Source organism: Perissodus microlepis, chromosome 16 (assembly GCF_051167445.1).
Source record: "Perissodus microlepis isolate ML-2025 ecotype Zambia chromosome 16, ASM5116744v1, whole genome shotgun sequence".
Lineage (NCBI taxonomy): Eukaryota > Metazoa > Chordata > Actinopteri > Cichliformes > Cichlidae > Perissodus > Perissodus microlepis.
This window is the reverse complement of record NC_140476.1, coordinates 23,789,219-23,812,561: the sequence shown is the minus strand read 5'-3', so window position 1 is coordinate 23,812,561 and position 23,343 is coordinate 23,789,219. Positions and strand designations below refer to the sequence as shown.

Below are 23,343 nucleotides of genomic sequence, written 5' to 3'. Positions count from 1 at the left end.
TACTATACTTTGAATGGTTTTAAAGAAAAAATATAGTAATGTATGTCGTTTCATGGATTTTATGGGTCTCATCCACCAACCAAGACACCACAACAAAGACATTTTATTCTATTTTCCTATATCAGATGGATGGTCATTCATTCTTATTCATCATTTTTTATAAAGCTTCCCTTTTCGAAGGGAAAAAGATTTTCAGTCTTAGGCTAATAGAGAATAAAGATCTGTGTAAATGGGCCCAGTATGACATGTTAGATTCATTTTGCTGTGACAGAAATGACTTCAATAGCTGTTTATTTGAGTACGTCTGAACACTAAGCATGTTTATGTACCTAGCATTTATAGGCAGAGTCAGAATTTCCTCCCCAACACCTTCAACATCCACCACCAGTGACAGCTGGTATGTCCTGACTGTGTTGGAGCACAGTGTGACCTGTACAAACATCGCACAGACATACAACAAGACCACAAATACACCAATACACAGACAGGACAACAAGTGTCTAAGGTTAAAAGGAAAGGAAAGTTCATTAATGTCACCTTCAGCTTTAAAGACCCCAGTATCGACAGGGTAACCACCATGATGATGACTGCTGGCTAGAGATCTGATTATTTTCTAAACCAGCAAAATATGTCAATGAGATTTACTAATCCTTCAAGATTCCCCAGATATTTTTTATATTATCTAAATAATCTACATAATTTACATGTATATAAAAATAAAAACAAAATATTTGAGGTTTTTTCCTTCTATTTCATAACATGAAAACACTGATTGCTGGAATATTTTGTCAGTGGCGGGGATGGTGTTAATAAACTGTACCTTAATGTCAACATCGGACACGCTACGCACTGAGCCTGCTGCCGGGCTGACCGTGAACTCCACAGGGCATGGATGAAGATCTCTAGCAGTATAACCTTGCCAATCTTTTAGTGACTCATCCGAAATCTGTTTGAATGAGCTAACACTAGGAGAGCCCAGCCCGTCTCCCAAGACACGCAGGATGAAGTTCACGGGTACAAAGGAAGGGTTGAAGAGCGTACAACCAACTGTTACTGGAAAACCTATGCAGGGAGATTAAAAGAAGCAAATATGAGAAAATGTGAAAATATTAAGATGATGTCTGTCATTATTCTCTGGATATATGTTATAAAAACTAGAAGAGTAAAAGTGATGTACCAAAGGCTACATCCCCAAAATTAAGCTCTGAAACACTGAAGTGGATTGTGGGACAAATGACGGAACCCCTGCAAAGAAGAGACAAAGAAACCTTGAAACCTCGGGAACAATACGATTTGAAAATATGCAGTGAGAGTGTAATAGACCCACTACTACAGCTGGGTCAGCTTTTATTTGTGCTGTGTTACATGTAAATGTCCTGGCAGAGAACTGGCTCGCTGCTTGCTAACTTTACCCAACAGTGAAGGTCAGTGGTTGAGGTTGTCCTGCCACACTTAGCAGCAACTCCTCAAAGAATGAACCCAGAATGGGACTGCAGAACGATACTTCCACTATCTGGCAGGCGCCAGAGGGAACAACACCTTCCTCGGGATTGAAGGAGAAACAGCGGCCAAAAGTGGTGTCAGGACTTGACCACCTGAAAGGGGCATCAATTGGCCCTTTGTTTGACAACTGCACCTGAAGAATGAATTCTTGTATGAGAACAAATACCCAATATTGATCATCTAAATACAAAATGTGTTTCATGGAGTAGATGAATTGATATAAGGTGGTAGAGTCTTTCAGCATTACATTTGTGCATTAAAACTGTCAAAAGAAAAACTTTTGATTTTGTTTTTATTTTATTTTACAGCTTTTTTAACAATATATGCTGTTTTGTTATCTTGTGGATAAGAACTATAACCTTGCAGTGCACCCACCAAGGCTGAATTCAACTCACACAAAGTTGTAGCTCAAGCATTCTACATTAGAGCCATACTGGCAATAACATAACGTGTTCACACTGGCTTGGTTTTTCTTACCTCTTGACGAAATCTTTCACCTATGAATAAATCTTTTAAGTTCATCCCATCATAGTTAAGCACAAGTTGAGGGCCCATGCCATTGCCCTTGACTGTGAGGGGTAACGGTGATTCACATCCTAAGATGACAAACAGCCATGATGAAAGAGTTACAATAGAGCTAAAGACAGAGAAAGGAAAATTGTAGGGCCACAGGAAAGAAAACATCACACAGATTTTATGCATGTGACGGTGAAGTTTAAAAGTTGCCTCTGTGTTTCTGTGATTTTGCTCTATTTTTTTAACAATGTAAACATGACTAAAATGGACAAAAAGTACTGATTAAACTGATAACATTATGAATTATTATCTTTTGCTGCTGTATGTGTGTGTGTGTTTGAGAAACCGGAATAAACCTGTGACATCGCAGTATATGGTTTGTTGATAAAGTCTGGCCTCCTCAGGCTTGAAGATGATGGTGAACTTCGCTGTGGTGCTGGGCCATACTTCCCCCTCCTGAAACACGTAAAGACAACAATAATTATTTTAGTGAAACAAAATGCAAACATTACAAAAACGTAAGAAGAAGAAAACGACTGATTTTTTGGTCAGGCTTTACTCTACACATACACACACACGCAGGTGACCTCCCTAACTCTGTGTTTTGTCCAGGGAATGGGGCTGAGTTGGGGACAGAAGAGAGAGCAGCTCATACTTTCTAAAGGTCTCTGGACAGAAAGGCCCTAATCTGTGGTTCTAATGTCACAGAAGAATCAGACAGAAGTTATATGCAAACAGTCTTGATCACAAAGTCTGTGTGACAGTTTTAACATCAGATCTGATCAACCTTTTCAGAATTCTGTTCTCACAGCAATAATACAGCTCTGAGGGTACAGCATGCTGCAAGAAATGATTCACGGAAACATCAACAAATTTCAAGTGCTGTTGCTCCTGTTCCTTCTCCCCACTTAAAACTATTACATTATGCAGACATACTATAGGAGGCATTGTTGCCTCTAGAGTTGATGGAAAAGAAACAATGGGCAATGTAATGACATTTAAGTATTCAACTAATCAGTCTGGCAAGAGGAAAATCATGTGAACACACGACAAGACAATGAAACACAAACACACCGGAGGCTCCACAGTTATACAGTGTGAAAGGGCCAAGAGGTAGTTGTTTGCATCCTGACTTCTGTGTTCCTGTGGGGCTCTGGACTGCAGCGGGAGGTAATGGATCCCTGCAGGGTCAGACTTAAGCAACTGTCCTAGCTCGACTTCTTCCTTCTGCTGGAGCACTGAGCCCTCCCTAGAGACAAGTAGGGAGAGACAGTGAAAAGTATAACAAATAGCAAATGAGGAGGGTCAGAGAGAAAAAGAGGCCAGTAGAAGGACAAAGATCTACAAGACAGAAAGAATGTGATGGGTACCCGAGCTCATTTCTGGCAACACATGCTCTAATAAATACATTTTGTGCTCATGCATAAATACCTCAATAAGCTCAGGTCCTCTTCTTGTTGGCTGGGCCACACAGTCCAGCAGTACTGAAGAGGGATGCCACTGTGGTTGGTGAGGGACACTGTGCGTGTACTGATCAGGGAGACATAAGTATTCTCCATCCAGATAGAGTCAGGTTCAAGGTGGATGTTCAGTTCCTCACAAGACCCATGCAGGCTAATGTACACATCTTCACCTGAGTAGAAGATATCATGGTGCTTATGACCTAGTAACTGGTTACCACAGGGTAACATAAGTGGTGGAGAAAAGGTATCAAGAGACCTTTTTTGTCTATTTTTGTTTTGATTAGTCATTTGTAAAAATATGGAGGAATACTGTCGGGATTTAAGTGAAATTTAACAGGGTTACTCTTGTCTAATTGAAAGACAACAGGAGATTCCTAAATACCAGATTCTGGCAGTATACCAAAGCCACTAAGATGTAACATGTACTATGAGAAGAAATCAGGGAGAAGAGAAAACAACCCCTCTGAGCTAGCCATACCAAGCAGGAAATGCGATATAATACAGCCATTATGAGCTGAATTTTCATTCCCTAAAGACTGGCTATATTCTCTTTCATCACCTACAGTATGTCACCTTTTACTTCACTGGCCCCCTAACCAACAAACACATACGCACCGCTCTCGCAAGCCCCTTATCAGTGTGTATTTATCTGTTACATCTTGAAGAGTCTTCAACACAAGTCTCATTGGTGTCACAGTTTTGTTTTCTCACCAGTATGGTAGTGCAGCAACAGATCCTGCCTGTGGTTTCCTGTGTTCATTGGGTGGAAAACCACAGTCACCTGCATACTCTCGCCAACATCAAGTGCCCCAAACTCAGGTGTCACTGAAAAAGGCCTGCAATAATAGGTTACTGTTTTAGAAACTGACAGAGGAAAAGCAAACTTTTAACTAGACCCAACAATAAGTACTGTAAAGTCTAGTTAAAGGTATACCCAAGACTCCATTATGTAATTTTTGATAAGTAGGTAAAAAATGTTTTCTGTTCACTTATGATTCTGAATTTTTTTCTTAAATGTATTTAACTGAGCTTTTCAGATCAGTTTTCACAAGCTGAACTTTAAAAATAACTATTCACTGGGTACAAGAATGACTGTTTTACTCTCACCTCTCTGTGTGGAGCCTGAATTTGGCTTTGCTGTTTCCTACATTACAAACAAGTTGAGTCTTCTCAGTTGAAGCTTTCACAGGACACACGGGCAAGTCAAGCTTGTCTCGAAAGTCAAGAATGGCACGTGGCCCAATAGCCCGGATTAGAATCTCAAACTTTTCCCTCTCTGTCACACAAACCAGTCTATGGTGGTAGTCCTGTGTAGACAAGGAGAAAAGCCTGTTGCAACCACACAAACTCTATAAACTCAATATACTTTATTATATCAGTTGTTAAATAATTTTGTGCCACTGAATTTGGGCATACAAGCAGTTCAATTTTATCCAGTTTGATTCTTACACTGAATTTTTATAGCGCCAATTCACAACAACAGTCACCTCAAGGCAGCAAAGACCCTACAATAATATAGAGAAATCCCCATCAGCAAGCACTTTGTGACAGTGGGGAGAAAAAATTCCCTTCTAACAGGAAGAAACCACGGACATAATGAGGCTCAGGAAGTGGCAGCCATCTGACGCTGCAGGTTTGGGGTGAGAGAAACAAGCTGTTTATTCCATTAGCTGCTCAGTTATTCAAATGTAAATAACAAACAAACCAAAAATATCATACTTGAGTCCTAACCCTTAAAACAATAAAAAAAAAAAGATTCTTTCCTTAACAAACATGAACCAATAATTAAAAAACATTTTTTAAATTATATATGTGACAAAATCAGAAGGTTATTTGTTGAAATAATTAAACATTAAGGAAAATGTATACAAATCAAGTATATTCTCTTGATTGATTTCATATTGTATTTCCGTACACAGAAAATTTACATGTAATTAATTTAGTTAAATTCAACATTTAGGACAAATTTTTTTTAGTGGATTATGATTCTAACAGACTTCATGAAACATTTATGCAGAAAGTCTGGTAAAGGCTATACAAGATCATATGAGGTTATCCTCATCCTATATGTGGTTATTGTGAGTTCGTGTTTTGTTCTCTCAGTCTAGCCTTCTTTGTTTTTGTGCTGCAAAGTCCAATCAAATGCAAACGTCTCTTGTACCTTGTTTTCGTGTGGGGTGAAGAAGACTGTGAAAGTGGCAGACATTCCTGGTGCAACGTTGCTGCGTGCATCACTTGAAGGCAAAACACTGAAATACACGGAGTTCTGCTGCTCCAGCTTCACTTGCCGTGAAACCTGAACAAAAAAAATAAACATAAACTGTAGATAAGTGCATAAACCCAGCACAGCAAGAAGGACAAAGGTAGTGATTATTAATCATTGCTTGAAAATGGTATCTTATCATGGTATTTTATTCAGATTTCCTCCAGTCAGCAATGACCTTTTCTTCACACTCCCCACATTTTCTCTTTTTCAAATAGTCATGCTGCGGCGGTGTTGTTTCACAAATGTTTCTGATTCAAATATAGGCTTGACAGTCATGCTGATTTCAAAATTATTTGATCTTCATTACTCTTATTGATTAATATACCTTGTCATTGTTGAGAAGTAGCAATGGTAACTTGTAGGTCTGTCCAGGAGAGAAATTCTGGAAGACCAACTCAGAAGGGTAGGGCTGAAAAAGCGGCTGATCTATATCTGGAAAAGAACCCTAGCCAAACACACATACAGAGACAATGCTTTAGATTTCAAATTCGCCTCATACTTTGCACTAAATACGTATTGAACAGTGCATTTGCTTTGCTGGTTTGTGAGCACAAACACATGATAATATTTGTAAATATTTACACAAGCTTTTTATTCATATTGATGTAATGATCAGAAAAGAAAACGTTTTTCCTAATTAACAGTGAAAAGATGGACACACAGTATGATGCCAATAATATTAATCATCTCTTTTTTATGCAGTCCTAGCTTTTGTGCAGATGCAATTTTAAAATATACAATCAATTATGGGGAGAAAATATAATGTGGCGACAACTCTACAAATGATGAGCGTGAAAAATCACCAGACTGGTGATCAGCCAAATGTGCTGTGATTGAGTCAAATTCCTGATTATTTCAACCTCGGCCTTTCTACAGTTCTTCACCTGAAGGGTCTGAGCTGTTTCTGCAGCACAAGAGTCTCTACATATTGCTAGGCAATAGGCTAGGCAGGAGTAAGTGATATCAAAGAAAATATTTAAAAATAAGAACTCCCTTTCAATTTGCACCTTTTATGGTAGACTGTTGCCACTGTTATTGTTGGTTCCCAGTTAATGTTATACCGCATCACTGTGTGTAATAGGAAGAAAGTTTTTAAACTAGTGTGATATCACAGAATTAGCTGGCATTTACTTTGTGATGTGGAACGGCGCTCAGGTCAAGCAACTCCAGGATGCGAGGTGGGTGCACCTCAGCTGTGTTACTCAGGCGCTCCTCTGTGGACTGCAACATCTCCTGGGTGAAAACTGATGGAGTCACCTGCAAACACACAGCAACACAGGCCTATTTACGGTCTCCTAATCAGCAGTAATGAGGCGCTGAGCTGTAGGCCATTGCTCTTGAAACAGCTCAGCTAACAGCTCTAATGCTTGTATATACATAAACTCAAATAATGTTCATTTTGTGCATCATTTTTTGGGTACTGTATTTTCTACATAATCCTCTGTCATTGGTGCACCTAAAGCAAAAAACAACTAATTGCACTTAGTCTCTCTGAAGGAAAATGATTTTAGCTTAATTCTAAATCTAAATGAATAACATAATAGCAAAACTGCTTATGCAATATTTATGCTTTTATTATTAATAATTATAATTATTATTATTAATTTTATTATGCAGTTAAGCAAACTGTTTATTATGGAATTATGAGGTATGAAGAAATAAATGTTGAGAACAAACAGATAGGCTGTTGAATTTCTGAAGAAACTGCAGTGGGACTGTTTTCACTGCTACTTGCTTCAGTTAAATATCTTGGTTAAAAAAGCCGAAGAGAGATAAATGCCACAAGATTGTAAAAACGAGCATCTGCAGCAGATAGAATATTTTTTTACAATTTGATTTGATTATCTGTCATTACCTATCTTATATTTCTGAACATGTTATTTTCCATATCTAATGAGGGAGCTTTTATTTTGAAAATCTGACTATTTAAAATCTTGATGGATTCCAATATCTAAACGGAAACAAAGCAAACTGGTGGCTTCTCGTAACAAACTAAGTCTTTTAGTTTCAAAATATCACAGATTGAAGTCTTTATAAAGTCTAAAGACTATCTGGATGCACTTATTTTGAAAATATCAAAAATTTTAGAGCATGAGATGAAATGACAACTAATGCAGAGTAGAAAATGTTAATCCCTCCACTGCATCCCTGAACATTGTACCTAGTTTCTGTCAGGTGTGTAACAGCGCAGCTCACACTGATGATGAGCCTAATTTTTTCTTTTTAACAATCTTACCAAATAAGTAAGCAAGTATGGACTTCAATATTCCACATTCTGACCTGAGAAAATTGTAAGTGATGTGGAAGAGAGCTAAAATGGTTAGGCTGAGGTCAATGCAACAAAACACTGTAGTCATGTAATTCATTTTGTTCCCTATGAGAAGCCAAAGTGATAGGGCAACGTGTTATTTTAAGCATTATTTAAAAAAGAATGGGACAGTGTCCAACAAGTAGGTCACAAGAAAATAGAAAGCTGTTTATTTGTCAGAAAATCCCACTTCTGACATCTGCTGTAACATCTTCATTTCCTTGTCACCTGAAAGCTGTCATATGGCTATATTTCACAACATAACTCGCAAGCAGCTTCAAAATTACAGAGATAAAAGGAAAAAAATGCAAGTTAGAACCTCACCCTTCTTGTTTTCCCCTCCTTCACACGCTTATTGTTGCATAGCAGGGACGCCTTTTTCTTCACCTGAGTGAAGCTCATTCTGAATATGTTGTATGGCAAAATCACCTGCAAGAAAGGAAACAGAAGAACACAAGAGAACACATGGAGTCATAAACTAGACATCCATTTTTTATGTTTCAGTTATCATATCAGGTTCAGAAGTAGCATTAGGGTGTGTCTTTAACAACTGAAATCTATATGCTGTATACCATGTCCACTTCAGTTTATGTCATACATACTTATGGTACAGTAATTTGAAGATTTAGATTCAATTTCAGAAATCAAGTGCTTTCTCAGCATGGCCTCATGACTGTTTAATGAAATATGGGTTTTTTGAATCAGTAAAAGGAAATTTGTCATTGATGTGACCGTAGAAACATTTGATTAACCAAAAAGAAAAAAATGGGGTATATATATAGAGAGAGATAGATAGAGAGAGAGAGAGAGAGAGAGAGAGAGAGAGAGAGAGAGAGACATCACATTTATTTAGAAGTCTTTGTGTTAGCTGGTAAGTTTAAGAAACCCCTAGACGGAGTGCAGTGCTCCGTGTGAATAAGAACATTTTGGAGCACTGACGAAGAAAAGGAGCATAAACAGTCTCTAAAGCCTAGCTGTTTTATTCATGTTTGCATTGTTTTTATGTTAACAGTTGTACTGTTCGCTGAGTTTTGCACTTCATTATATTCTCACTCTCTTAAGCACTTCACAATACTTAAACCGTGGATCCCGTAGTTGTACATACAGCATAGGCTGTAAGAACTCTCTGCGTTCACTTTAACGTTAATAATGGATCGTTTAACAGACTGCACAAACAAGCATCTTAATAAGAACTCACCGTTGTGTCGAAGAACTTTTTACTTTACATCAAGCCCTCTGTCAGCCTGTTACCAGCGCGCAAGTCAGTTGTCTTGGTTCGTTGTCGTGGCAACACACTCACCAACGTCTCAGTATACGGTCTGCTGATTGGCTCGAGCTGTGACAGACAAAAAAGCAGGCTTTCTCATACATGGTTGTTTTTGAATACAACAACTATCACGTAAGTTTGTAAAAGCAAGTAAAATGACTAATTGATTAAAAAGTGATTATATTTAATTGTTGTTATTCAGCATTATTATGAGCTTTATCTATATGTTACTCAAAGTCTCCATAGTTGTAAAGTTTTTGAATCAGTCACAGTGCATATATATGTTTTCACTTTTCTCTTTCCAGGAAGGGAGAAAAGCATATAACTAAGAAAAAACTGACAAAAATGATCAAACACCAGAGTTTTGCAAGTACCTCACAACTAATATTCTAACTTTGTTTGTTGGTTCTGATAGTTGGGTTTGCTTAAAAGTACTAAGATGGTAAAAAGTCCGTTTTTACAGCAAACAAAACAGTTGTAAGTAAATGTAAGTAGTTTGTAAGTAATAGTTCCTAAATTATTACGATTATTACTTAATGCATACTCCCACAGTCCAAAGACATGCAGTTAGTGGGGATAGGATAATTGATTAATCTAAATTGCTCATAGGTGTGAATGTGGGAGTGAATGTGAGAGCAATTGGTTGTCTATGGCTGTGTCCCTCCGTGTTAGCCCTGCGACAGACTGGCCACCTGTCCAGGGTGTGCCCCGCCTCTCACTCTAAGACAGCTGGGATAGGCTCCAGTACCCCCAGCGATCCTGAAAAGGATAAGCAGAAACAAATGGATGGATGGATGGGTGGATGGATGGATGGGTAGATGGATTACTTAATAATGTAAATATTAAGATGAGTTTATGCCCTTTGTAGGGGGCCCCAAGGATGCCCAAATTTCATTATGTTAATATTAGCGAACATAGGCTAGATTGCTAGATATTGAAATCTATTTTAGCTTTCTGAGCCATATTGCTTCTTGCCATCCAAGGAGTTAATGTACTTTGTGAATTCAGTTTGTTAAAGTTCCCTATTAATTGTTTATCTACAGTACATTTATTGACAGTGTGTTGAAGCACAGAACCAAACAGAATAAATTATGTTTAATTCCTTTTTTTCCAATCTTGGACATATTTGTTTAAAGAAGAAAAAGTGAGTACAAGTCAAATGAAAGAGTCGATATTTAATTAGAAAATTGTTTTAAATTGATCTGAATCAGTTTATATCTTTTATCTGTTGTAAATTCTTTTTAATTGGTACAATGGACTACTTGCACTAGGGCATGTGACGTATTTCCGTTTCCAAATACTACCGCTTGGGCGTTTCCGGTATGTTTGTTTATCTGTCGGTAGCTATGCTAATGTCGCTTCAGAATGAGTATAAAAAGGAAAGTATTTAAAACAGAACATTTTCAAAAACAGGAGAAGAAATACTCCGAACATTGCTGTGTCCCACTTTGTTCGGCTTCAGCCAAATTTAACGGCATACTAAGTTTTCATGGCGTTCTGACCCATTCTGACTTGAGAAGACAATGGCTGGTAAACATACGCCGGGATCATTTCACGATTACCTCTCACACCAGGGTCTGCTGCAGACACTTTGCCAGTGATCAACTCATAGAGCCAACAACCCTCGATGGTCGAAGGCGGCTTATTAAAGGTGCTGTACCAACACTTTTCTGAGTGGAATGGCTATAAAGTTGAACCACCGCGGCGTAGTGTTTGGGGGAGAACGGAGCGACGCCCTGAACTAGTTCCTCCTGACGATCAAGAAGAGCACAGTCTTACAAGAGATCATGACTACTGCTCAGTCCCTGAGCCGTCTGCATTGGACATATCTGCATCAGCTGCAGAAGACCTGTCCAAAGACGTGGAGACTCTGAGAAAGGAAATACAGGAGTTACGTGTCCAGCGAGAATTTGGGTTACAGCGTTTTGCTGGCTCCGACACTGACATCCGATTCTATACCAGGTACACCTAAGTTCTATTCAAGCTAACTGTTTAAAATATACCAAGGTTAAATTTCAAGTGTTTCCAGTCTTAATGAAAACAAAATAGATATTTACTTTTTCTCTGCTGATTGTATGTTTCATGTAGGTGCTTTAGTATTTAAACGATATCCTAATGCTACAGGTAAAATACAACACCAAATAGACTCTTAATCAGACTATTTTATACAGCATACCATTAGCATATTTGTCACAGTTTACATTATTTTTATGCCAATGTTGGATGTTAATTAATGATTGACACGATGTATGTCTCTCTCGTGAATAGATTTCCAAGCTATGATCATTTGATGGCATTTTGGTTTTTGATTGAGCCTTGCATCTATAAAATGATCCGGGTTTCAAGAGCCAAGTCAGCTGCCAATCGGAATGAAGAAGTGTTGACACCTGCACGAACATCAACGGTAGGTTATGGGTTTGTTGGTAGTTAGAACTAGAGGTGTAATGTTATTGTATTTATGTACAATAACATTACATAATGTACAATAGCATACATACACAGGTGTATGTATGCTAGACTCAGTATCCTTTACATACTGTGTACTACAGCACCTCATTGTTTACCCCCTGGTACAGTATGGTATGCATAACCATTACAAAACATTTAGCCAAGAAAAGCATAATTTTACTAGTTCATAGCTTAAGGAGTAACATTTTCCCTTTTGTTTTCACCTTCCAGAGGCAGCTGCTACAGCCAATTGACGAGTTTTTTCTTTTCCTGGTTTTCCTGTCAGTTGGTTTGAAGGAGAGGGACCTGGCACACCGATTTAACATACACCAGTCCATAGTGAGCCGCATTATTGCAACATGGACAAATTTTCTTGCCACTGCACTGGGGTCTCAATGCATTTGGCTTACACGTGAAGAAGTGCAAGCTTACCTCCCTGAGGAATTCAAAGATTTCTCAGACACCCAGATGATCCTTGACTGTACAGAGCTGCGGTGTCAGACACCATCCTCACCACTTCTCCAAAGTGAAATGTACTCTTCGTACAAATCCCACTGTACGATGAAAGCCCTGGTTGGCATAGCTCCACATGGTCCAGTGACATTCATCTCTAATCTGTATGCTGGTTCGGTTAGTGACAAGGAACTATTCAAACAATCAGGCATTGCTGAGAAGTTGACTGAAGACATGGCAGTGATGGTAGATAAGGGCTTCCTAATCACCGATTGTTGTAAATGCAAAGTGTACTGCCCACCTTTTCTATCTAAGCAGAAGCAGAAGCCAGCATACCAGGTTAAGGAGACGCAGGCCATAGCCAGACCCAGGGTGCATGTGGAGCGAGTCATTAGGAGGATCAAACAGAACAAACTTTTTGATAGCATCATTACCATGTCACATGTTTACAATATCAACCAACTGTTTGCAGTAGCATGTATGCTGTCAAATTACCAGAACACAGCATTAGTTAAAAAATGGGTTAAGTGAGACAAGATGGATTTTTCCCAAGACACCAGTGCCAGTACAAGTAACTTATGGAAAATGACCTGCAGCTGAGGCCACTACAGTTGCATTTCTTCCTTCTCAGCTGACAATACTTGATTACAGAACTGGTACTTGAGTGCTGATAGTTGAGTTTCAGTTATTGATAATTCAAATTCATTGCAAATGTTGAATGTTAATAATACTGTTTAATTATACTACTATATTACTATTCAGATTCAACAAAATTGTTTATCAAAATTATAAAGTAAATCACTAAATCGTTTTAAAATCATAAGTGACATTGTGCTTTTGTAACATCAAAAATACCATTTGTCATTTTCTTCATTCAGTTGTGTTATTGTCTAAATGTATATCAGTATGCTAGGCATGGAGTTTTAAATACTATGTAAATAAGTTCTACACAAATTCAATGTTTTAATGTGTGTTTTTAAAAAATGAAATTGATGCCATTGCTTAAATAACAGTTTATTGATTTCACATAAAAGTAACATGTAACAACAAAATAATTCATGAAATACATTGCAAATAAAACATCAGTTATTTTGTTCCAGCCAGCCTGAAGGATCTGTTTTTCTTTTTGCTATGTTTTCACTGTTCATTTTTCCAAACACAGGTATCTTGGCATATATATGTAAAAAAAGAAATAGTCTGCCTTTTCTCTGATTGCATTGTGCACATCTGTATCCATGTATATTCTTTGCACTAGGTAGTCCTCTTGTGCCCACACAACAAAGTCACACCACTGCATCCCACTGATGAGCAGTTGAACAACAACTAAACTAAAAACTAAAAGGTGTAAAACAGTGGTGCATAAGTTAGAGACTGGGATGTATATGTACATGACTGAGTTAGCCGTCTTCAGAAAGTGTAATGTTGTATGTAAATTAATACCTATTCTGACACATGTATGTATGAACAAATAGCAACATACATTTGTAACACATGAAACCAAATTTTACAAATCTAATTACCGTACTCCAGTCTGGGCCATCCTATTTGGTACCGGCTTAGTGAAGATCATGGAGTTGATGGGTCCTGGCTTCACACCCTAACAGAAGACACATTTACTATGGATGGTGTTGCTGTTCATATGTAAACATGGACTAATTCAAAAACTTTAACCTCATTTAAATTACCACTGTCCGTGGCTTGTGCCATTGCTGTTCAGATTCCGTGCAGCTATGCACAGGGGGGACAACCGGCACTCTGAGTTGTGAGTAGTGTGCTGTTTGGAAGAGCAGTGCCACTGTGTGATTGCACATAACAGCGCCTGCCACACAGGAGCACTGACTATGTGTCAGTATCACCAGCGATGAATCCAGAAGCTTAATCTAAGAAGAAAGAACAAAAATTTAAAAATGTAACATCTTCATGGAAGAGCCGAACAGGAACATAGTTCAGTGTTATGGTTACTGACCCCTACAGGCTTACCCTCCTGAATGCTTAGTGTTTCCTTCTCTCCCTATTAAAACAACTTAACCATCCTTGATAACTGTAATAACTTTGATTGTGTATATTTGCAGTATTAACTTGGTGTCAAATGTTTCTGATCACCCAAACACACGTTGATTTAACTATCTGACTAGTCAAATTAGGAGTGATAAAGCAGGGAGACAAGGAAAACATTCAAGTTGATGGGCCTTTAGGAATGAACTTAACTAATGCTTAAATGAACTGAACCCCACTGAACGGGGATTAACAACTTTACACAGCTTCCTGCCTACACTTAGTCTGTGTGGTGCCTCACTCTTCTTCATTGACCTGTAGCACAAGGCTCTCACACAGACCTCCCCTGACAACCTGTCTTTATTGGATACTGAATAAAGATACAAGTACCATTAGCATTATTTCTGTATTACTCATGTCAGCACGTCTTAAACATATATATTTTACACTTAGCAAGAGTAGCATTAGGTAGTTAACTACCTCCTTAGTTAGCCAACTACCTAACGCTATTATAACAGTGTCTAACAACAAAAGTGACATTAGTTAAGAAAACCTCAACTATAGTTTCGGACGACATAAAATACCGTTTAATAAAACATGTAATATAGAGAATTGACATCAAATGAAGGACATAGCGGAGTAACGTAGTGTTTGTATTTGACGCTAGCTAGCGTTTCTTTGTCGGTTAATTTACGTTTTCTTACCTTCGTAGTTGTGTATATATGATGCAGCATATAACTTAAATCCTTTATCTAATTTGCTGGTGGGGGTAGTCGTCACTCTGCAAATCCGATGAACATCAGTGATGTTCAATTTTGGGAGCTCTTGTAGGCAGCGAGTGCAGAACGTCGCCATGGTTTAACCACACCGGAAGCACTGGGGCAGGACTACATAGAAAGCGGAAGTGATTGTGCAAGTAGTCCATTACCTTTGCAATGGCAGCACAAGGACAGAGAGGGAAAAAACATTCTTAATGAATACAGTATGTTTGTGTAATTGTCAGTGCAAAGAAAGAAGAATGAGGAAGGAGAGGGGATAGAGAGAAAGTGTCCAAGACCAGGAAGAACCAGGTGTGAAACAATAACCATTTAGCCAAAACAAAAAAAGAAAAAGAAAAGCTTTTCTTTTTTTCATTTTTAAAGAATACATAAATTCTGGGTATTCTACAGGAAAGGAAACACAACTTGTGGCATAAATAATTTCAAGTACCTCCTTATTGGGAGCCGTGGTTTGTTTGTTTTTTCTCTCACGCTCTCTCTCTCTCTCTCTCTTTTTTCGCTTTTCGCTGCACATAAGCCTTGTGTTTGCGCTGAGCAGATGGGGAGGGGCAGTAGTTACACTCGCAGTAGCACAGGAACAGAGCAGGAGGGAGAGGGAGAGTGAGAGCCAGGGACAACAACAAGAGACAACATCGTCACATTAGAAAGGTACAGTAAAGAAAATGAGTGACACCAGGAAAAGAAGCAAAATGTGGAACCATTTCAATTTTGTTGACAATACATAGGCAGAGTGTAGAGTCTGCTAGAAAAGGATATCATACAGAGCCGGCACCTGAGAACTCTCCAACCATCAGTGCAATGGGAAGATAAAACACAGTCAGTTGAGTGTGATATTAATGAAGGTGCTAGTGTGTCTACTACAACTGTTGCTGTTGCTGCATCTACAGCATCTTGCAGTATACCACCACAACCACCTAAACCAACCCAGAGCTCTATTAGACAGTTTTTGCAGAAGTCTGTGATGCCAGCAAAACAGAACCCAATTGATAAAGACCTGGCAAAAATGATTGCACTTGATTTCCAACTATTTTCAGTTGTGGATGATAAAGGATTCAGAAAGTTTATTCACTGAATCCTATGTATGCAATTCTAGGCAGGAAAACACTGTCCCAAAAAATCATCCCAGGCCTACATGAAAATATGTTTTGCATATTTTAATTTATATTTTATTGCGTTGTGGTTTGCCGTGTTTTGTTTTGTTTCACTTTAAATTTGTGTAAAAGGAAAACATTGAAAATTTAAATAGTTAAAAGTTGAATTATAAATAGTTGTTTTTTGTATTTTATAATTTATTTTTTACATTAGTAAAATTAGTATTAGTATTACTAATACATTAGTATTAGTATTAGTAAGTGAATAAATAAAAGCATATAATAATAATAATAATAATAATAATAATAATAATAATAATAATAATAAATCTATTTATAAAGCACTTTCAAACAAAGTGCTGTACAACTAAAGAGATAAATAAAATAAAAGCGATACATAGCAATACAGGTAAAAGACACAATACAAGTTAAAAACAATAAAAACAACAATAAAATTTTAAATGGTTATGTTTCACAGAATTTGTTTTAAAACAATGTAAATAATTTACTTAAACCCTGTGAACCCAAATACGGCTGATGAGTAATAAAAATAAAACAAGATAACAAATTAAAGCATATACCAAAACAGGAATGAGGTTAATCAACGACTGAAATGACAGCATGGTTTACAAGGCAGAGACAGAGCATGTCATAAATAGCATTCTACCAATACAAGTCACCACACATCAAAACCACACATTGGCCTATATGTAAGGCATGCAAAACAACATTTTCTGGGCAAAACTGCCGCCTTCAATTAGTAAATTTTAATTTATTTAAATTTATTAACCTTGCCACTGTAAGGCTTTCAAACAATCAAATCAAAAACAACCCTTAAGGTGAACATGTGTTAAACCCAACAGTGTTAAGTGCAGAAGATAGGGTAAATAGCTCTGTATTTCATATTTTATATATATATATATATATATATATGTTATATAAATGTTCCTCTCAAAACTCTTTTTTTCTTTTGCAGATTGTTTTCTCTATCCTTTCACATGGCTATATAAATACACAGGCCAAGAACAGATCCAGTTTCAGTGGTAGCAGCTGCACAAACCAAATATTAAGTAGGTGATTTTCTCTGAGCGTAAAAAAAACCCAGTGAGACGTTCACACTTAATATGTCCTGTGATGCAGAGGTGAGCTCTCATAACCACATCCACCTCCTTTCATGCAATGGAAGAAATTTATGTCAATACTGAACATCTCAAATGTGTCAACCCAACACATTCAACAAATCACACAGGTAAGAAAGAAGTGGCACAAATTGGGGGGAAAATGCTAAAAAAAAGAAAAAAGATAATAGGTGTTTTAACATCTCTACTGTTTTACACTTTGTTGGGGTCCCTGTTTTATTTTATATATTTATTTATTTTTCCTGTCTTTTCAGGTCAAAGGAGCTCTAAGAGGAGTTTCTATTTGGTTATTATTTTGTGTCTGAGCCTGCTGAGTGTCTTCCTGTTGGCTGGACTTGTCACTCTTGGTTTCCTCTGTAAGTTGTGTTGGTTATTGATATCTGTTCTAATGATCACAAGCTTTTCTTTTTCTTTTTTGGATAGCCCATATTTTACCATATTTCTAATGAAATATGAGTAAACTCAATAATGTTTGAATAAAGGAAGACTCACAAAGTAAGCTAAGTAAAACATTTTAGGATAAAATTAAACAGAAGAAGTCAGAAGCTGTCAAAGAACAAATGCCTGGTGTTGTTTGAGTCTCAAAAACATGCATCCTACTTTTCTTTGTTTTAGATCATGATTCAAGGAAACTTCTGTCTGCTATGAATAACCGACTTTCCTCAATGAGTGAGGAGAGAGACCTTCCAAATGCAAATGTCTCTGCCATGAGTGACCAAATTTCTTCCATGACTGAGGAGAGAGACCTGCAGCAAGCTGACCTCACTGAAATGACCAAAGAGTTGGAGAGGCTGCAGAGTTTGTTCAACCAGAGTGAGTCCTTGTATGAGCTGTTGTGTGGCTCTTGTTTTAGTATTAGAGGTTGGTATTTTCCCTGGTTATGTATTTTCTCTGTTCGTAGCTTCTTTTTGTAATCATATTCATAGGTTATATTCTAGCTGAGTCTATGTGCTTTGGTTATTTAATATATTATCTTTATTTTATCTTTTCTGTCTCATAGTCATATCTCCATGTCTGTCCAGTTTCCCTGTTTAGTTGTGTCAGGTTTGTATGTTTTAGTCCTGGCCTCAGTGTTAGTTACTTCTTTTTTTATTTACATAGTCTCTCATCCCATGTGCCTTATGTTCAGTTTTACTTCCCCATTATGAAATGTATATCGTATTCCATTTGTCTTTCAGTATTTTCGCCTTGCAACTACTCCTCAGCCAAAACTGAACTGACCTAGTCCGCACAGGCATGCCATAATACTTCAAATATAACTTGGCACTCAGACGTTTCGGTGATAAGTTACAGCGCTGATGTGTGTGTCTTTTTTGTTCCATGGTTATCCATAACCATGATTTTAATCACACTTTGGAGAATGAACCCAGATCAAGCTAACACCAGGATGATGGCAAAAATTTGGGGGGGTAATGATGCTCCTTATGACGCTCTTTCAACTTCCTAAATCACACATTTCTGATAATATAACGACAGCAGTAGTGTTAGAGCATTTATCTAAATATTTATTTTGGCTTTGGCATTAGTTGATGTGATGGCTGGCTTTGGCAACAGGGCATCAAAGCAGTCAAGGTGTAATTTGTGAGCCGCGGTCAAGCCAGTGACAATTTGATCTCACTGAACAAAATCAATGGAATATGATAATATGCTGAAAAAGAAGTCCAGAGAAATTAAAAGTCTTTTCTGGCAAAAGATCCCAGTTAATTAAATAGAGATCTGATGAGCATTACAGGTTATTTGCTGGTCTGGATTGTCTCTTGCTTGATGTTTCTTCCAGAGAAAACGTGTCCTACAGGATGGGAAATGTTCAGTGTCTGTTATTTCCTCTCTGGAACCTCTGGTAACTGGGATGTAGCTAGACGGGACTGTAGAGACAAAGGAGCAGATCTGGTGGTGATAGACAGTTCTAAAGAACAGGTACAGTGCATGTATATTGCAATTAATGTATTCATTCATTTTATGTGTTTCTGTTAACCTTTCAACATTCATTCAACATATCTGAACATAAAACCCAGAAACATCTATTATTCAGTCTCACTGTGGAGAGCAATTCTGTATAGCACCAGGGTTATTGTTATGGTTAACTAAAACTAAACAAAAAACTAAAAGTAATGTGATTTTTTTTTACATAACTAAAATTAAATAAAAACTAGAATGAAAGTTAGGTTAATTAATAGTCATTCTAAATTGCCCCAGCCTCCTGGGAACCCTGAGGAGTATAAGAGGAAGAGAATGGATGGATGGATTGATGGACAGAGAATGAAAATTAGGACTAACTGAAATATTTTTTGAACTTTGAAAACAAACTAAAATGAATTTTTTTAAAAAAATGTAAAGATTAGTTATTAGATAGTTTAGGATTAGTTAGTGTTACGAGTTCAAATATTGAGGGTGAGCACAGAAACAACAATTGGTCCAGGAGAGTCGGTCAAACAATGATTTTAATGAACACACGCGTGGGGAGATGAACACTGCACACAGACAGCATCGATCTCCGCCCAATGATACACAAGCAGTTGTTTTTATAACATCAGGGTATTATTTATGACGTCCCCTCATGCGTCAAAGCAGATACAATACATGAATAAGTTTCAAAACCACAAATGTTCTTTTGACGACTTTTGACACATTTAAAAGGACATCTTCTCCGTCTCGAGGCCAGGTGCTTCCTATTAATCTTCTAACTCTCGCTTATCTCCTGGAACAAACTGTCCCTTAGGCAGACACAATTTTGCAGTCACAAGCTTTTGCAAACTATTATTTGAACTCTTACCTAAACATGAGTCTAACTACTGTTTGTGTGTGTGTATGTCTCGACCTCCAACGCACTCAGCCTCACCCCGCCCGTTGGCGCTTCTAACCTTTTACCAGACAGAAGCTCTCTGTGATAGGTGTAATAATCTTAACTAAGAACATGTGTAATCCATTGAATAAATGCTTTGATGAAATGATAATTAATGTAATGGTAATGATGATGGTTATGAATAGTAGCAGTAAAATATTTCCCTGATCTCCACATTAGTTTGGTTAAAAATTATTACAATTTAAATAAACAAAAGGAAATAAAAATAATTAGAAAAAGGAATTCTGGTTAAAAAAATGTTGTTTCTTTCATGTTTAACAGAACTTTCTCACTACAATCATCGAAGATAACACTTGGATTGGTTTGACTGACAGTGGAAAGGAAGGACAGTGGAAATGGGTAGATGGCACTCCACTGACTCTGGCGTAAGTCTTCACTTTGTTTCAGTTTATTACATTTACTGGATTTCCAGCAGATGTGTTTTTTTATGAACATATATGTATGCAAAATAATCTCATCAGTAAGCTTACATGTCAGGTGGTTGAGCCAAAATAAGGGCAAAAGGTTAAAGATGGATGCTACTGACTTTTTTTGGGGGGGGGGCAGAAGAACTCAGTTACGACCTTTCATACCTTTCATGACAAATACATCGATCCATCCATTTTCTCCACCATTCAGCTAGCACACATGTCTTTGGACTGTGGGATGAAGTGACAGAGAACCCACACAGGCAGAGAAAATGCAAACTGCATACAGAAAGGACACAGTAGATTTGAATCCATGCAACACTGTTGACAACTGCACCAGACAGTGGGGTCATTGTCATTAGAGATGGCACAATACCACTTTTTTATGTCCGATACCGATATCATAAATTTGGATATCTGCCGATACCGATATGAATCCGATATATAGTGTTTTTTAATCTGTTTTTTTAATATCTTGCTGCATTTTGTATAAGTTCATACTCAAGTTTAAATAAACAACAACACTAAAGCTATTCTGTTATACCTGTATGTAAAAAATACACTGCACCCAAAATATTTCATAGTTCAGCAAAACTGATCAATCTAATAAACTTAAACCTACTCAAGCAGAAATATTAAGCAACCTAACTAATAGGGTTGCAAACTCCCAGCAAAAAAAAATAAATAAATAGGGAACCACCCCCCACCTCATGATGCTTAATCGACGTAATCAACTTTAATTTGATGCAGTGTGAAAAATAAATTGCACAGAAATAAATTACTTTTCAAGAATAATTAAATAGATTCAACATCTTTCTTCAACAGAATTGCAGACTGCACAGATGGTATCTTCCCAAAGGAAAAAGTACTATAGCTTACTGGGGTATATTAGACTTAACTGTTACTATATACAGTAATGGACTTCTATATATTTTACATAAGATTAAAACTTTGGGTGTAAGATTCAGATAATTATTTATTAAAAGCTAGACATTTTAAATGAGAATAAGAAAGAAAAGTATGTCTTTGTGCCCCCTTTTCCCTGTTCATGCCCTATCGGCCCCCCTGGCTAAACTTTGCTAGATCCGCCCCTGCACAGTTACCAGCCGTCAGCTGCATAGAAAAAGATCCTGGTGTAGAAAGTAATATTAAATAAATTCTAACAACAGCTTATCAAGGTTAAACGTGCTGCTGTTGTTCAGCCGCTGGTTTCCTCTTTCTGGCGCGAGGTGGGCCAAAAACAAAGAAGAGAGACGGACTCGCGACAGAAAAGCCGATCAGCTGATCATTAATCAGTTTCACGATTGAAGTAGCAGCAAGAAGACGCAGTCGCTCCATATATCGGTTGTTAAGCTTAACGTGGGAATGTTTTACAAACATTCAGAGATGAACTTACACACTTGCTTTACTTCTCTCTGGGATAACTTCCTCGGAGATGAAATGCTGGTTTGGTAGCAAGGCTACAAATACACACAGCCGCTCCATCATGTGAGCACACTGCTCCAACGTGCTACGGTTATGAGCCGAGTTACACCGTGTCGCAAGTTTCGTGAGGTGCTTTTTTAATATTCAATGGATCGATTACATTTTTTATTTCTCTCCGATATCCGATCCAGTAATTTACGTCAGTATCGGACCGATACCGATATCGGATCGGTCCATCTCTAATTGTCATAGTTTTTTTTTTATAGGGAATTAAATCCCCACACTCAATTTCTTCATCTTACTGATATGTTCTTATATAAGACCTTCATTCTTTAGGAACTGGGCGACAAATGAACCCAATAATGGAGGCTCACCGAATAGTGAAGAAGATTGTGTGCATATAAGAGCTGAAGATCGGAGGACTTGGAATGATATTTCATGTACAGCTTCTATGAAATGGATCTGCAAAAAACTACCATAACACCACTGTACAGTTTCTTGGAGAGCATATATTTCTACATGTTTTGACATTTTAACTGTGATTCTTGTTCTATTCTACATTTCCATTTTAATGTTGTACTCTGTTCTGACTGCGTACATTTACTGTACTGTGTTTTTTAATGTAACCTTTCATTGTTACGCTGATGACCTGCAGGTTTATGTTCCTTTGACCATTTGAAATTGTGCTGAAGTCTCTAAACTAGAATTTTGTCTATCTGCAATTAAGGGCTGATTATCTGATAATTTCTTGCTCCTAAATACTGATAAGACAGAGTTGATGGTCATTGGGCCACAAAAATTTCAGCACTTGTCCCAAAATTTCATCTTGAAAATTGATGACAGGTGTCAGAAATTGCAAGGACAAGGTAAAAAACTTGGGCGTGTGGTTCGACATGGTGCTCTCCTTCGAGTCTCATGTAAAAGAGATAACAAAGACCGCATTTTATCATTTGAGGAACATAGCCAGAATCAGACAAGTTTCATCAAGCGACACTGCAGGGGTTCCTGTCCATGCATTTGTGTCTTCATGTATTGATTATTGTAACGCTCTTCTTTCTGGGCTACCAAAGAAAAGTTTCAGAGGTCCACAGATGGTGCAAAATGCAGCTGCTCGCATTTTATCAAGAACTGGGAAATTTGAGCACATTACCCCTGTACTGAGATCTCTTCATTGGCTACTTTGTCAGGTTCAATCAGATTTTAAGGTCCTGCTGCTCACCTACAAGGCTTTAAACGGATTGGCACCTCTGCGACCTTTTACACCTTTAAGTTCCATCCAGTGCTCCACGATCTCAGGACTCTGGCCTTCTAAAGGTTCCTAGAGCCAGAAAAAAGACAATTTTTATTTTTTTTTAGCTTTTAAAACTAAGTTGAAGACACATTTGTTCACCCTATCCTACATGTTTTAATTCTATGGCCT

General features: G+C 37.6%; 3 protein-coding genes and 1 long non-coding RNA gene across 4 annotated transcripts in view; 2 read left to right on the top strand and 2 right to left on the bottom strand.

The window, feature by feature from the left end:
* Positions 1-9,327, bottom strand: part of LOC146370959 (hydrocephalus-inducing protein homolog) — a 52,041-nt gene extending 42,714 nt beyond the window's left edge. Inside the window, exons 1-15 of the mRNA XM_084908360.1 lie at positions 9,255-9,327; positions 8,381-8,485; positions 6,880-7,005; positions 6,074-6,193; positions 5,644-5,778; positions 4,590-4,789; positions 4,194-4,318; positions 3,451-3,652; positions 3,094-3,268; positions 2,376-2,475; positions 1,981-2,099; positions 1,413-1,636; positions 1,178-1,245; positions 821-1,062; positions 330-430 (exon numbers count right to left, since the gene is read on the bottom strand). Coding sequence (XP_084764486.1) covers positions 330-430; positions 821-1,062; positions 1,178-1,245; positions 1,413-1,636; positions 1,981-2,099; positions 2,376-2,475; positions 3,094-3,268; positions 3,451-3,652; positions 4,194-4,318; positions 4,590-4,789; positions 5,644-5,778; positions 6,074-6,193; positions 6,880-7,005; positions 8,381-8,458 — 2,015 coding nt within the window. The 5' untranslated portion in view covers positions 8,459-8,485; positions 9,255-9,327. The remainder of the gene's footprint in view (positions 1-329; positions 431-820; positions 1,063-1,177; positions 1,246-1,412; positions 1,637-1,980; positions 2,100-2,375; positions 2,476-3,093; positions 3,269-3,450; positions 3,653-4,193; positions 4,319-4,589; positions 4,790-5,643; positions 5,779-6,073; positions 6,194-6,879; positions 7,006-8,380; positions 8,486-9,254) is intronic.
* Positions 9,328-10,595: 1,268 nt separating this feature from the next.
* Positions 10,596-13,323, top strand: LOC146370958 (uncharacterized). Its single transcript, XM_084908724.1, has 3 exons — positions 10,596-11,285; positions 11,592-11,727; positions 12,003-13,323. The coding sequence occupies exons 1-3, from the start codon at positions 10,951-10,953 to the stop codon at positions 12,753-12,755; spliced, it is 1,224 nt and encodes a 407-aa protein (XP_084764850.1). The 5' UTR covers positions 10,596-10,950; the 3' UTR covers positions 12,756-13,323.
* Positions 13,223-15,037, bottom strand: LOC146370957 (uncharacterized). The gene is made up of 2 exons (XR_014797212.1): positions 14,924-15,037; positions 13,223-14,104 (listed from the first exon to the last, which is right to left on the bottom strand). It is a non-coding gene; the product is annotated as an uncharacterized LOC146370957 (long non-coding RNA).
* Positions 15,038-17,171: 2,134 nt separating this feature from the next.
* Positions 17,172-22,616, top strand: LOC146370956 (CD209 antigen-like protein C). Its single transcript, XM_084955029.1, has 6 exons — positions 17,172-17,338; positions 17,483-17,584; positions 17,844-18,041; positions 19,006-19,145; positions 20,353-20,456; positions 22,260-22,616. Exons 1-6 carry the CDS (start codon positions 17,269-17,271, stop codon positions 22,402-22,404), a joined length of 759 nt encoding a protein of 252 aa, XP_084811155.1. The 5' UTR covers positions 17,172-17,268; the 3' UTR covers positions 22,405-22,616.
* The last annotated feature ends 727 nt before the right edge of the window (positions 22,617-23,343 follow it).

Coding starts and splice junctions, on each gene's coding strand:
- LOC146370958 (XM_084908724.1), top strand. CDS start 10,951: ATGGTCGAAGGCGGCTTATTAAAGGTGCTGTACCAACACTTTTCTGAG. Junction 11,286..11,591: donor GACATCCGATTCTATACCAG/GTACACCTAAGT, acceptor TCTCGTGAATAG/ATTTCCAAGCTATGATCATT. Junction 11,728..12,002: donor CACCTGCACGAACATCAACG/GTAGGTTATGGG, acceptor TTCACCTTCCAG/AGGCAGCTGCTACAGCCAAT.
- LOC146370956 (XM_084955029.1), top strand. CDS start 17,269: ATGGAAGAAATTTATGTCAATACTGAACATCTCAAATGTGTCAACCCA. Junction 17,585..17,843: donor TGTCACTCTTGGTTTCCTCT/GTAAGTTGTGTT, acceptor TCTTTGTTTTAG/ATCATGATTCAAGGAAACTT. Junction 18,042..19,005: donor GCAGAGTTTGTTCAACCAGA/GTGAGTCCTTGT, acceptor TGTTTCTTCCAG/AGAAAACGTGTCCTACAGGA.